The sequence below is a fragment of the Cavia porcellus genome, unplaced genomic scaffold (assembly GCF_034190915.1).
Source record: "Cavia porcellus strain 051 isolate PalLab524CR breed Dunkin Hartley unplaced genomic scaffold, mCavPor4.1 scaffold_1, whole genome shotgun sequence".
In the NCBI taxonomy this organism is placed as follows: Eukaryota; Metazoa; Chordata; class Mammalia; order Rodentia; family Caviidae; genus Cavia; species Cavia porcellus.
In genome coordinates, this window is record NW_026947484.1 from 128,947,784 (window position 1) to 128,961,904 (window position 14,121).

Here is a 14,121-nt window from a genome sequence, read left to right on the forward strand (position 1 = left end):
ACAGCAGCTGCCTTGGTTGGCACAAAAATCTGAAGCAGGAATATATTCAGCTCCCTTGTCCCTGCAGAGCCAGACTCTGGGGGTTGGGAAACCTTTTACTGAGAGTGTGTGGTGTGCAATCAGGAGAGGGGAAAAGAAACAAAAATCTGCTGTTACTAAGGAGGTAATGAATAACTTTTGAACGACTAAGTCAAAAACCTGCTCTGGCCTTCTATGGGGCATATTACAAATTTAATCCCTGATTCTCAGTTTAATGGATTCTCTTTTTCTAAAATTTCATTAATGTAGGACTATCATTTTTACATGATTTCAAGAAATCTTTAAAGGTAATTTTATAATATTGTAAAGATGTCATAGCGTCATTAAGGAAAAAGTGAAGCGGGACTTAAAGAGTGATCTCTCTAAAGCTCTCCTTCTCTCCTGTAGTTAAAGAACTTCCTGTTCTGGTACAGATACGATGGGCAGCTATGTCCTGTAAACAGAGTTTATGTCATCTTGTTCTCCAGGATTCATGAGGCTCTGTCTTCTTTCGAGGCTGTGATTAACTGCTTTGTCTCGCTCCTGTACCTTGCTTGCCCCACCCCACCCCAGTTTGTAAAGACCAACCCCTCAGCCGAACGTATAAAAGTAGAACCTTTCATTGTTCTAACCCCCAGCACTGCAGACGGCTAGGTCAAAGTACGGTTTAAAATCCTGGAAATAAAACCTTTTCCCCCACTGGCCTTTCTGATCCCTTGAAATCTGCAACAAAAGTAGAAATTCGTTCTTTCCCCCCCAAGCCCCTGGTTTTATGTCCTGGAGGCCACTTGATTTCTGTGTATCTTTTCAGAAAATATATGTGCCCTATAATAAAATATATACAAGTTAGGTCATGCTGGGTATATTGTTAGGTATCTTGTTTTTTTGGAGGGGGTCATAATCTGCCTCATTCTTATGACTGGTTGCAGAATATTGTTTATTAATCATTATACTGTATTTAAGATTCATTCCCCTTGCGGATATTACTACCAGTGATCCAGTGGCCCTTGCTCTTGTATGCTGGATTTTTTTTTTTTTTTTTTTTTTTTTTTTGGTACCAGCAATCGAATTCACGACCTCAGACTTGCCAAGCAGGTGCTATGCCACTGAGCTACATCCCCAGCCCTATGGTGGAATATTTGAGTCATCTGGAAATTGCTAGCAGTGGAATCACTGGTAAGAAGGTAAGTGCTTTTAGAATTTGTACAGTTTGGTAGACACAGTCTCCAGCTTGTAACAGCTGGACTTTTTTCAGCTTTATGGTAGTATAAAATTGATGCGCCTTAAGTAGAGACTCTACTTTGAGTTCTGATCTTTCCCTGGGCTAGAGTATTGGGCAGAATCATCCTGTTCCGATGCTGGGCACTGGCAGCCATCCTTTGGTCACACGGAAACAACAGACACTTGTCAGTAAATGTTTTGCTGAGCAGTGATGTGGGGTAGGTTAGGTTTATTATATAAATTTTCAACTTACTAGGATTCATCTGGATACAAATCTCATAAACCAAGGAGCATCTGTGTGAACAAATTTGCTTCCTAAAAGATTTCATCAGTTTATATTTCCACCAAAAAATATATGAGAGTAATTCTTTTCCACATCTTCACTGACACAAACTTTAATTTTCTTCAAAGTAATACATAAAAGTAAATTTTATTGTTTTGATTTGGTTTCTTTTGGTTTTAAGAATCAGAGGTCCTCCCACCCCATTTAAATACTTTGTGTTACCCTTTTATGGTTTTAGCACTTTCTCTAAAAAGACATCTTTCTAAATTATGTAACAAGTAAAATATTTGAGGGAGGGCGTTGATCAAGTTCTCTTCGCATATTTTTTCTTTTTAAACTTAGCTGCCTTGGCTTAGTGTTTCAATTGATTCCTCCATCTCTGTGCTTTGGCCAGATCTTCTGCAATTGTTTTAATCATTTGATCAGTAGTTTTTTTCAAAATGCTTGCTGTGTTTAGGGCATGATCCAAAGCTGAGTTTAAAATCTACAAAGGAAAAGCCCACATACTTTAGTTATGTAAACTTACTAATATTTCTTATAATTAGTTTCTCCCATTATTAAATACTGCAAGATGAGATTTTTGGAGCATTCTGTTTTCCACACAGTTTATTTTTGTTTTTGTGGGTTGGTTTCCTAGGAAATCAGTCTGACATGGAATATATGTGTTAGGGAAAGAGAGAGAAAAGAGATCAGCACGTGATTGATGAGCATGAGTCAGAGGTGAGGTCAGCAACCTGCTGGGATGTTTGCCTACTGCAGAGAGAGACAAAAGCTCTTGGGGGCATTGGAGAGGTTTGGAGACCATAAGCACGGACAGAGCAAGCAGGAATACAGTGTGTGTGTGTGTGTGTGTGTGTGTGTGTGTGTGTGTGTGTGTGTACACATTTGAAAGTGACCTAGGGGTTAGGGTTAGTGGTTTGAAATAGGAAACTGCTGGCAGCCCTAACCCCAGAATCACTGGAACAGACTCCAGCCCTCCAATGTGGGCCAGGGGAATCCTGCAACTGAGGCACCACCCACAAAACACTTTCTCCAGCGCCTTGGAACCAGTTTAGGAGTAATACAAACCATGTGGCTGCTAAGGCTTTACGTTAATGCTGAGTGCAAATTGTTTTAATCAGAGCATTTTCTTAAACCGCAAACTAGAAAAACTTAAAAGCTAACAGTGCTGTGGTCCTTAAAACCAAACATACAAGCTGCAAGGATTCTATAAATATTTTTCTAAGTCCTCACCTTAGATTCTGTTTTTTTGAGGCTATCGAAGTCATATAATGATTTGCTTCCAGAAATTATGCAGGACTGAAATTGGGGAGGGAAGATTGCAGGATCTGCACTGTCGGTCTGTACATTTCTTCTAGAAAGCAAAAGCACATTGGTTCTGTGTAAAACACACCTAAAGCACACCTTCCTTTCAGCTCTGGTCTGGTGGCTCTCTGTGTGGAGTCAGGTGTCAGGACGTGAACACACAACATCGCTCTCCTAGAATCATGGGGCTGACCTTCAAAACAATTTATTACCATAATCATGGTGATTTATCCTTCCATCAGTGGGCTTTTTCTTAGCAACAAGAAAGGCAAGCCTTCCCACACAATTTTTATTTATTTTTAATTATGTTGGGGCCAACATGCTGCTTTGAACATTTATAAAACAAATGTGCACAAAAAAAAAAACCTGCCAGTTATAGGCATCTTGGATTGAGATCACTTTAGGATCAATGAACACATACAGCAAAAGGCCAAAGCTGCAGGAAAATAGAAGCACTCCTTTAAGTTAGCAGGCCCCCTAGACTACCCTAGAATTATGACTCCTTCTAATGGGGGGGATCCTGAGTCTAAACAGGTGGAATGGGGACCCCGCCTCTGTAGCTGCAGGGGCTAGTCCTATAGTCTTTGTGAGGAGCAGTCTGGGAGTTAGCCTTTTCACAGCCATGAATGGTAGCCCCAAGGGCTGCCACAAGTACATGCCTGTCTGCAGGTCTGTCTTGCTGCCGCTTTCACATCATTCTTCTGCTAAAATTATTTTGATACATACACTTGTGAGCAAGGTCATCTTTAGAAAGCCTCACTCTGAGTGCTGTGACTTCAGAGCCTCCCTAACCCCTCTGCCTCTACTACATTAACATGAGTTAGTTGTGCAGCTCAGCACATTGGATCTTCCTCACAGTGAGAAGTGATTCTGTGTCAGGGGCCCTATATAATAAAAAAACTGGCAAGATGTGGAAGTATGGGCCCGTGAGAAGAGCAAAGGCTTCAGATTGTTCTCTGCAAATACCTATTAGTCATCACTTTCAACAGAATTGATAACAGCCATTGTTGATAACAGCTCAGCTGAGTATTTGTTATGAGCCAAGTCCGAGTCTCAGTATTTATATGTATTGACTCCATTCTCAGTGAATTTGAAACTGTTTTACTCCCAACTTACATAGGGGTAAATGGAGGCACAGAGAAGGTAAGTAACATTTCCCAAGAATACAGGGCTACATAGTGATTTCAAGGCCACCTGAACTACACAATGAGACATTGTCTCAAAAAGACCAAAAAAAAAGTGAATGATTGGAATATTAGAAAGGTTTTGGTTATACTCATGGTCCTTCAACTTATGCTCTAGGTGATCTTGGGTGGATAATACATGAACACATTATTTACCCCTCACCAGTGATGGGCTCTCATGGATACTTACTTTCCTAATGCAGGCTCCCATTCATCTTGAAAGGATTGTGAATTCACTCCCTGGAAACATGGCTCTTTTGGTTTTGAACAAGCTGAAAATGTTAGTTATAATTAAATTCACAGCACCAAAAATGATCCCTAGTTGGTGGGTATGTATCCTTTCCTTTTCAGCATGAATTAAATATTTTCTAAGATTTTAATCATAGAAGAAAAGTGACAAAACAAGGGATTTTCTGTCAAGTATTCTAAATTCCTTAAAAAGAAATTCAATTTAAGAGGAGTTTCATCAGCAGAAGAGGCCAGGAGTTTAGTTCCCTAGTGTTCACTGTTGGATGTTGTCCGACTTCTGCAAGCTCAGCTACTTCACCTGATGTAAATGAATGGATAATAACTTCCAAGAGGTTGGATATGGGCTCCTGAAATCCTCTCCAACTTTAGGAGAAAGGATCCTAGGAGTCATTTACAATTGTGTTATTAAGGCAATTCCAGGAAACACAGACTGAACAGAAAAGGAAATGTAGCAGAGTCATCATGAAGGCAAGAAAGCCAGGGAAAGGCAGAGAGACAGGTCGGTGGTCCGGAAGTCTGCCTCCTCATTGTGAAGTCCTCTTCTCTCCCCTCCTTTCCCTGTCTTCTCCTTTTCCTGCTCCAAGTGCCCTGTGTTACTCACTCATGTCTAGTAACCAGCTTCACACCCTTCTAGGGGGTCCCATCAGACAAGGAAAACTAGGAGAGATTGTCCTTCGAACATACAAGATGGAAGCCAAAACGTTCAAATTTAGTCATGCTGACCGCTTAGCTGGGCGGTGAAGAACAAAGGCACCAACGAGCTCCATCTTAATCCTTGGTAGTCTCCAAATGTAACTTTGGGTCTTCTTGAAAATGTAGAAGCTCCAAAAGAGACACAGGCCAGAGGGCCCAGTTGAGGGCCAGTCTACAGATCTGCAGCATCAGACAGAGCACACTGTCTCCCAGATGGTGCTCACGGCCTGGCCTCCCGTAACAGCCCACTCCGTTTCTGTCAGCTTTAAATGCTGGAAGGCTCCTTATCAGCACTGAAGAAAAAGCTGCCTCCCTCTGAGCCACTCCACATTTTTCTAAGGGTGTTCCCATTTCAGTGACTTAGTTATACTTCTCATAATGCTTCGGAATAATGGGTCCAAAGACTGGAGAGAGTAAAGGAAATTTACCCTGTAGCTTCTGCAGTCTTAGTGACGGCTACTCTTTGACAAATGGGTAGATCTGTCAGCTGCAGGTAGGTAGAGGCACCACTGAGATCACTGAGGTAAACAACATCCTTTAGTCTTGGGCCTGGGCATTTGGGAAAGGTGAGAAACATTCTCCTTCTGTACTCTTATTGCCAGAAGGAAAGAGTGTGAGGTGTGAGAGAAAGGACGCGGCCCTGTGAGAGAGCCGGCCCGACTGTCATTCAGGGGGGAAACAGGAGGTACTGGTGTCCTTTCTTCCTCTGAGTTCTAGTAGCACACTTTGACCTTGCTGTTAGTACTACGTTTTGCCTTGAATTTCCCCCATTTGGGTATAAGTCTCAATTGGAAACTCTTGGAGGGAGGAGCCATATCTTCAGTCACTTCTATAAATGTTTGTGGGGTTTTAATTTTTTTTTTAAAGACAGCCAGATTTTACATAAAGAATTAGCAATGTGTTGTCTAAGGAGTAGAGGAAGTAGTCATGCGCTGACTTTCAGGAGGGAGGATAGGAAAGCTTTGGACATCATTAAAAGTGATGATTATTCAATCATTCGTCTAGCCAGAATTGATGATGTGCTGCTGACTTGTACCTAAGCACTTCTAGCACATGTAGCACGTAAAGCACATTCAAAATCACTTACCCCTGGGTTCTCATAGTGCCCGCCCCTGCTGAGAAAGCAGTGGCCAGTGTCCTCTGGGTTTCCCGCACTGGAGGTGGGTTGCTGACATAGATGGGACCATGCAGGAGATGTACTTACGAGGTGCAGAAATTTTATTTTCATCTAAGGAGCAGGGCTGGACAAAGGCATCTCTTCCACAATTTAAGTAATATTGTCCTGGGGTGTTGTATCTATAATGAAATTCTAAAAAGAAAATATTAAACATATAGTTTATGGCTTGGGAACAGCTGTCTCTACTTCCATCTTTTGGAGGCCCCAAGTCACTCTCACCTTTCAGTGGGTCCTTACTGGAGACTCTTGGAGAATTCTGAATGTCAGTCTCACAGTGTTCACATTTACTGTGCTGTGCTCCAGTGCTGGAATCAGAGAAGCTGGGTCCTGTATCACAGCCTCAAAAAGCCCAAGTTACACAAAAGAAGAGTGAGTTTTTGATAGTCATAAAACGTCGTGGAGAGTAGGGTTCTAACGTGCACGGTATGCACCCCTCTTCAGGTGTGTTACCAAGGGGAGTTGCCAGCATAGGGGTAGCATTTGTGGTCCCCTCTTGACACTGAGAGATATTTTAATAAGTAACAGTTCAGATATGAAAGTCTCAAACTGTGCTGGGGACATATAGATGCCAATGAGGGGATCTGTGGGAATGTGACTTGCTGAATTGTCAGGCAATCCTGTATTTCTAGTTGTTTTCCAGAGTTGCTCTGATGCATCCACTTTCTTTATCTCAGATGCTATTAGAGCCAAGAGCTTAGGTTTTGTCATCCAGGCCACTGCAAAGGTAGTTCTTCTCTATATCATATTCTTAAACCCATGTGAGAATCCGAAGCTTCACTTTGCCCCCTTAGCCTGAGAGGCTAGCAGCAGAGAGCTCATGCACCTGGCACGAGTCTGGAGCTTGTTGGGCAGTCTGGGGCTGTGGAGGACTCCAGGGAAGGCCAGAGTGTGGGAGCGCAGGGCTGACCCAGGAAGCATGTACCTCTGAATCATAAGTGATTGAATTTGGACACCTGGGTTGAAGTCTGGCTCTATCATTGTGACAGTTGAAAGTATATCCACAAATTCTTTGCATTCTCTTTAAAAGATGGAGCTGGGGCTGAGGGGTATGGCTCAGCAGATAGAAGACTTTCCTGGATAGAAGAGGCCTTGCATTTAATCCCCACATCAGAGGGGGCAGAGAACAGAGCCTAATTCTTCTCTCTGTAAACCTGGTCTGGATTTAGTGACTCACTTCTGACAAGTATTAATGATGGCATAAAACATCCAAAACTGGACTGTAAAAGACACTGAGTCTTCCAGGTACCTCCCTCAGATCACTTGCTCTAAAGCTGGCTGCTGGGTCATAATGACTCGCAAGCAGCCGATTGGGGGCGCATGTGGCAAGGAGCTGACACCTCCTGCCAGAGGCCAAGTGTGGGCGGCAGAGCCTCCTACCCCAGACAAAGCCATCAGAAGGCTGCAGCCTCTGCAGACATTTTGACAGCAACCTCAGAAGAGATTGAGCCTGATCCTTGCGGTTGAACCGCTCCCAAAATCCTGGTTCATGATTTCAAGCCATTAAATTCTGGGATGCGTTGTTACACAGCAATAGATAAGTAATCACCAGCTCTTCAACCCTGGCACATTATTCAACTTCTCTGAGCCTCCATTTCCTCGTCTGTGAAATAAAGAGACTACTTCCTACTTTATAAGGGTATTATAATAAATGCCGTACACTGTGTCAACAGTCACAACCTTTATACTTTTAAAATTGAGGGCCCTAAAGTGTTTGTGTTTTTGTGGCTTCATTTACCAAATATCATAACATACATCATTTTAGAGACTTGAGGTAGAACTCTAACCCTGAAATGGAGAAAAGCTATCATACAATGTCAGCCAGCTGCAGATGGATTGAGAAAGACATTTTGATATGTAAATGGCAAATCACTTTCACATTTAGAGCTTCCCTAGACTGAATGGGCAGTTTTGAGGATGTTATTTAGAGTTTTAAACTGAGACATTTAGGAAACATTGTATTATGTGTTTAAAATATAATAAAGGTTAGGGGATACAATTCAGTGCTAAAGCAATAATAATAAGAAGCCAGGGATGCTGGTGCATGCCTACTCCCAGCTGCTTGGGAGGCTGAAGACAGGAGGATTGCTGGAGTCCAGACAGTTAATGTTAGCCTGAAAAACATAGTGAGACCCTCTCTCTAAAAACTGAATAAATAAAGATTGTAAAATTAACTGCATGTTAACAAAAAATGCTTGAATGAAAATAACTTCACTTTCTGAAATTAAAGAAAGGAGAAGAGTATCGTTAAAGAATGGTGAGTATGTTACCTGGCCGGGTAGCAGGCAGCTGGGTTGTGTAACTGGATCTCCATCAATTTATTGCAATATTGGCCTTGCAGGCAAAAGGGAAGAGTGCGTGTCCTCTCTGAAAGGTCTCAAGGGAACCTCAAGGCCCTCTGACCACACTTTGACCTTTCTGTGATATAGCATGTGGTATACTAAGTGTTAAATCCAGGAAGCCTGCTGTTATTCTTTGAAAACGTACCACCTACGGAGAGTGAGCTTGGAGTCAAGTGAGACCTAACAGCATGCTGAGTGGAACGCAAGGCTGAGAGCCAGGGAGGGAGAACATAAGTGGCTGTGCCAGCTCTCTGGCTGCCAGTTTCCTCACTGTTCGGGCTCAGAAGACCTCTCCCACCTACCTGTCACCCCGGCAGCCCCGCCGGAGGCTGTTGCTCTGCTTAAACTACTTTTGGAAAAAGGATTCTGTGACTAAAATCAGTGAGTTCCATGCTCTGGTGCCCTCTGTACTCCTCCCAGATCTCTGCTTCCACAAAACATTTACGGACAGTTGGCAGCAACGCCCACGTGGCCTGTGACCTTGCCAGGTGCAGTTATGGGTCACGCAGGAAGAGGAGGATGGGAGATTGAGGACACGTCCCGACTAGCTCCGTGGAGCCCTTGATTCCAGTTAGGTATAGGCACTGGCACTTCACCCAACTTAATCACATCTGATTTAAAGCCATCTAGTTATTAGTCGCATACATTTGGAAATATATATATATATATATCACCCCAGTATGTGGTATGAGATTGGAGTAGCAGGCAGCAACTTGGAGCCTAGCACGAGCAGAACCCCACAGAGAGGCACCCTGAAGGCTGAGTGCCCACAACCCCAGCCCCTCAACCTACCAAGAGTTGCACCTTGGTACAGCACGTTTTCATGGATGATGATTGAAAACCTGCCACAGTTGATCCTTCTGAGACCGTTTCTCTCCATCTTTTGCTTCCTAGAGAAAGTTACATAAGATCTCATAAAATTATGTACATTTCTAATAGAGACAGGGAAAGTAATGGCAAAAAGAAACATTAAATTTCTTATATCAGAGCCTGGACTAATGTCTGCGTGGCCTGTCATCCTCAACTAAGAGGTCTCCCTGGTCCTTTTGGAAAGCTTCTTGTATGAAATTACATCTAGCACAATTTGGCCTGATAAGAATATGTTTATAAAACATTAAAAATAAATGTTTTGTTCCACAAAGGATAATATTTAATCATCACATAGACATCATAAAATAGAAAATTATAGTATGCAACTATAAACATTGATGTTTTCTTCACACCTATGGCTAAAAATTAGTTTTTATGTAGCGAAGAAGCTATGCTACACATCAGTACTTAGCTCTTTAAGTACTGCTAAATGTATCCAAGATGTCCAAAAAGTGGGTTTTGTGGGTCTCTGCGGGGCTCTACCTGTCTGAGTACATGGAACAATTTTAGTTATACAGTACAAGGTCACCAGGGGGCATCAGAAAGAAGCAAATACCATGGCATTTATCAAGAGACCGAACTGTGTGCAGCTCCAGCCCCTTCCTTCCCAGAGATCCTAATTCTGCTAAAGGAATTCTAATGAATCACAGTTCTTAACCAGGCCCTCACTCAGCCCCTGGAGTAAAATAACAGGCCCAGGGAAAGCTGCGCATTCTGAGCTCGGAGAACTTCAAGACAAAGAATCCTGGCACAGGGAAACCGATTGATTCCCCACGGCAGGGTATTAACTAGGGATATTAACTGTGATAGTCAACAAACTCCACACACCGGCTGTGCCTGGGTCTGTGCAGCGCTGATGTGTGAGGGTGTGTGTGCGCGGGGGGGACCCTGCTTGGGGCTCGAGGGGTTGGAACTGGGAGCCAGGCCCTTTCCTCTTGGAAAAACATGCTGCCCTTCTGAGTCACATATTTTCTCACACTTCATTTTCTGTCCCCACCCTCCACTCCTGCCGCATTCCAACATCTGTTCTCCGAAGCAGAAAATTTGGAACTTGCTCAAGTGAGTGCAGCCCAGTGTATGAATTGGTCTGCTCTTTGAAACTTTTCTGTCCAAACATAATAGCTGAGGGCAGCTCTACTGGAGAATGCTGTTTTCAACTGGATAAAGTAGCTAAAATAGACTCTTAAATGCAGCATTTTACATCAAAAATAATATAAAAGATAAATATTACATTTACCATGTTTACATTGAGATGAATGTATATTATTTATCTATATTATTCAATTCACAAATTGTACATCAGCAAAGTAGACAAAAGAATACATCCCCCATCAGAGAGATATCTGATCTTCTGACAGAATAAAGAGGATATACATAGCCCTGCCTTCAGTTAACAATTGCTCAATAATTATATGCTTTACCCAGATTTCAATTTGTAAATTATGTCTTTCTCCTCATCAGTCCAACAGGGAATCCACTGACTTGGTTGGATGTGCTTGGTTGTGCTTTTTTTCTGCCTTGTCCATTAAAAAAGAATACATTTAGCTGGCCCTGGGGCATGCCTATAATCCCAGCACTGGGGAGGCTGAGGCAGAAGGATCCCTGCAAGTCTGAGGCCAATTTGAGCTATATAGTGAGTTCAAGGTCAGCCTGAACTACATGGTAAGACCCTGTCTTGAAGGAGAGAGAGAGAGAGAGACAGACAGACAGAGAGACAGAGAGACAGAGGAAGAGAGAGGGAGAACATTTAGTATGGAACGTTGGTACCTCTGTTGGTATTTAAGTGGTTCTATAGGGTCTAGACTAGGAATTCAGAATAAAAACATTCAGTACTTTAAATGTGTACTCTAAATGTTTTAATTTTAAATGTCAGTTTTGAGACAAGTTCTCACTAAATGCCCAGGTTAGCCTCAAACTTTCAATCCTCCTGCTTAGTCTCCTGAGTACCTAGGATTACAGGTGTATGCCACCACCAACAGCCTCAAAATGTTTTTATTGTACTTTAAAACTTTCTTTGAAAATGCAAACTCAGACCTTAATAAATAGGAACAGTAGTCCTGGGAGGACTGGGTGAGTGCCCTTACCGAGTGCCCCTCCTACAGGAGAGCTCACTGCTCAGGTCTGACAAGGCAGTTTGACACAATGGGCCGCACCAGATGACACAGTAGTTTTTAGCACAGACCCCATGCTGTTTCTTTTTTTAGAGGCAGAAACTCAATAAAACACTATGGCAAGTGCCCGTTCTGGGGGTAATGTTTTCTAACTGGAAATGCAGTCGTTCAGACATTGTCCTTCTGCATCCATCACAGCTCACTGTGCACTTATAAGAGTAGTTGCTGAACAGCTCTCCCCGTGGGACTCCTGACCTCTCAAAGGTGACTTAGCCACTCTTTGTTTAGTCCATCAGGCTGGCACCACTCATGACTGATAGATGCTACAAATGATTGTGAAGTCAGACGGGCTAACAGTTGATCTAATACATGTTCCAAAAATGCTCAGGATCTCTCCTTAGGATTTTACGCATTGGATTTGGGAGATTTCTTGCTTAGAAATAGAAGAAAATCAACCCTAAGAGAAACAGAGGCTTATTTCTGGGATTGAGGAGACTGGGACAGGTGGGACCCAACAGGGAAGGCTTTGGCTTCAGGGAGCAGACAGAGGGAGCTGGTCTACAGCAGGAGAATAAGAATCCCCTCTCTGGGCGGTGCTCCAAGAGCCCATAGGACCACCCTCCTGTGATGTTACTGTGATTCCTCACCACAGTGCTTATGAATCCTCTGGAAAGATTTGGTTCTTACCAGAACTGTGCTCCTGGAGATGCTTACATATAGGTGGAGCAGAAGTCTGTATATTATTTTAAAATTCCCCAGGGACTTTGATTTTTCCCTCGCATAAATAAACCAATGCTAAAAAAACGACTGCTAGCAGATCTGTAAAGTTGGGAGAGAAGCTGGGCTTGGTGCCCGGGTCTGAGATATATGCTCCCTTCACTGGCCAGTGTTTCCATGAGCTGCTGCCGGGTGTTATCCAAGACCACCTCCCACCCATCCTGGAATTGCAGCAGCAGAAAGCCCTCACCAATCCAGGAGTCGGCAGCAGAAGGCACAGCTTGGATTCGGTGCCACCATCTCTGCATGCTGCTGCTTTCCCGATGCACCGCTGGGGTCCTCCTGTGCCACAAAACACACACACAGGTGGTTGTGATGGAAGATGTGACTCATCCCCGAGGCTGCACTCACAGAGCCCAGCATGCCCCAGAGGCCAGGATGACTCACTGGCAGGACACCAGGCTTTTGCTAAGCATCGCTTATAGAAGCGGCCTCAGAGGCAGGCTAGAGGACACGTTAGCGCCAGTGTATCTGGCATGGTCTGGGCTTCTCACAGCTTGGGCTTCAAGACAAAGCTTCAGTCCAGGGTGAGCTTTTTTCTTTCTCCAGATTTTAAAATCTGGGTGCAAATTAGAAAATACCTTTCCTGTAGTTTCAGATTACTCCACCCTCCACCAGAGGATGAACAGATTTAGGAAGATGTTTCATTTTTGTTTTGTTCTGCAGTGCTAGGGATGGAACCCAGGCCCTTGCACTTGCTAAGCAAGTGCCCCACCACCGAGCCACACCCCCAGCCAGCGGGTAATTTTCAAGTCAATCTCACCACTGGTTAGTAGAATTCTAAAAGCTTTTCCAAAGAAATGTATTCAGCTATGAAATAAAACAGGGTTTAGGGAATGTGTATGTCCTATACAACTGGCTGTGTCCATTTTTAACACAAAATAATTCTACTAATTCACTGAAAGGGCTGACACCTCCTGTCAGGTATTTCTGACTGTGATCTTATGCCTCCTGTAAATAGAAAATAAATGTACTTTTCCTGCCATTATAAACAATGCTGGTGCAAGTATCTTTGAGCACAGAACTTTTTCCACATTTTAATTACTTCCCAAGGAAACATCTGGGCCAGAGGTCACGAAAATGTTTGTGGAAGGGCAGGTTTTTGCCAAATTGTTTTCCCTGAATTTTATAGATTACAGAGCCACCTGCAATGTGAATGGCTCAATTCTACTGCAACTTTCACAGTGCCAGGAACTGTCACTTAGAAATGTTTTTAATGTAAGGAGTTGCCTGAAACACCAGAGGGGGCTCCGGGGAGTCCCACGGGCCTGACTGGACCACACCTAGTGATCTTTTATCAATCCAGTGAACTGAGGATACATGAGGTGAGTTCCAGTGTGCTTGTGCTAGCTCAGGGAGAGCTGTGGACCATCGCTCAAAACCTGGAAATATAGGAAAATGACAAAATGAAAGACCAAAATGCAGTCTCAAATCTCTAGCCCATCCCAAGAAAGCCTAGGAGCCATGTACATAAAAGAAAATATAAGCCATACACCTGAAATGCCTGAAATGATATCAACTAAAATAAAGAAACAACTCTGGGAAGCTATAAAAAAACTCAAATCAGAAATAATCTCCCAGGTAAAAGAAGAAATGATAAATGTAATGGAAGAAATGCTGAACACATCTAAAGAAGAAATAGTTAATAAATTAGAGGGACAATGCAAAAATATGGAAACCTTGAATGAACAATTTAAGAAACAGAATGCATGAAGCAGACTCAAAGAGATATACAGGAAATAAAAAATTCCATTGAAAGTTGTCAAAACTGCCTCAACGAAAGAGAAGATAGAATTTCAGACTTTGAGGATAAGATTGCAGCTAGTGAACAGGAAAGGAAAGATCTTTTAAAAATAACAAGGAATCAGAACATGGCGGACAGATAGCAGCAGCT

The 14,121-nt window shown here is 43.0% G+C and overlaps 1 protein-coding gene across 1 annotated transcript in view; it reads right to left on the reverse strand.

Moving 5' to 3' along the window:
* Positions 1 to 976: 976 nt before the first annotated feature.
* The window catches only part of Aknad1 (AKNA domain containing 1), a 42,519-nt gene continuing 29,374 nt past the window's right edge, over positions 977 to 14,121 (reverse strand). The window contains exons 8-14 of the mRNA XM_063255310.1: positions 12,418 to 12,509; positions 9,262 to 9,359; positions 6,350 to 6,469; positions 6,158 to 6,262; positions 4,202 to 4,283; positions 2,756 to 2,876; positions 977 to 2,006 (exon numbers count right to left, since the gene is read on the reverse strand). Of these exons, the coding sequence (XP_063111380.1) occupies positions 1,875 to 2,006; positions 2,756 to 2,876; positions 4,202 to 4,283; positions 6,158 to 6,262; positions 6,350 to 6,469; positions 9,262 to 9,359; positions 12,418 to 12,509 (750 nt within the window). The 3' untranslated portion in view covers positions 977 to 1,874. The remainder of the gene's footprint in view (positions 2,007 to 2,755; positions 2,877 to 4,201; positions 4,284 to 6,157; positions 6,263 to 6,349; positions 6,470 to 9,261; positions 9,360 to 12,417; positions 12,510 to 14,121) is intronic.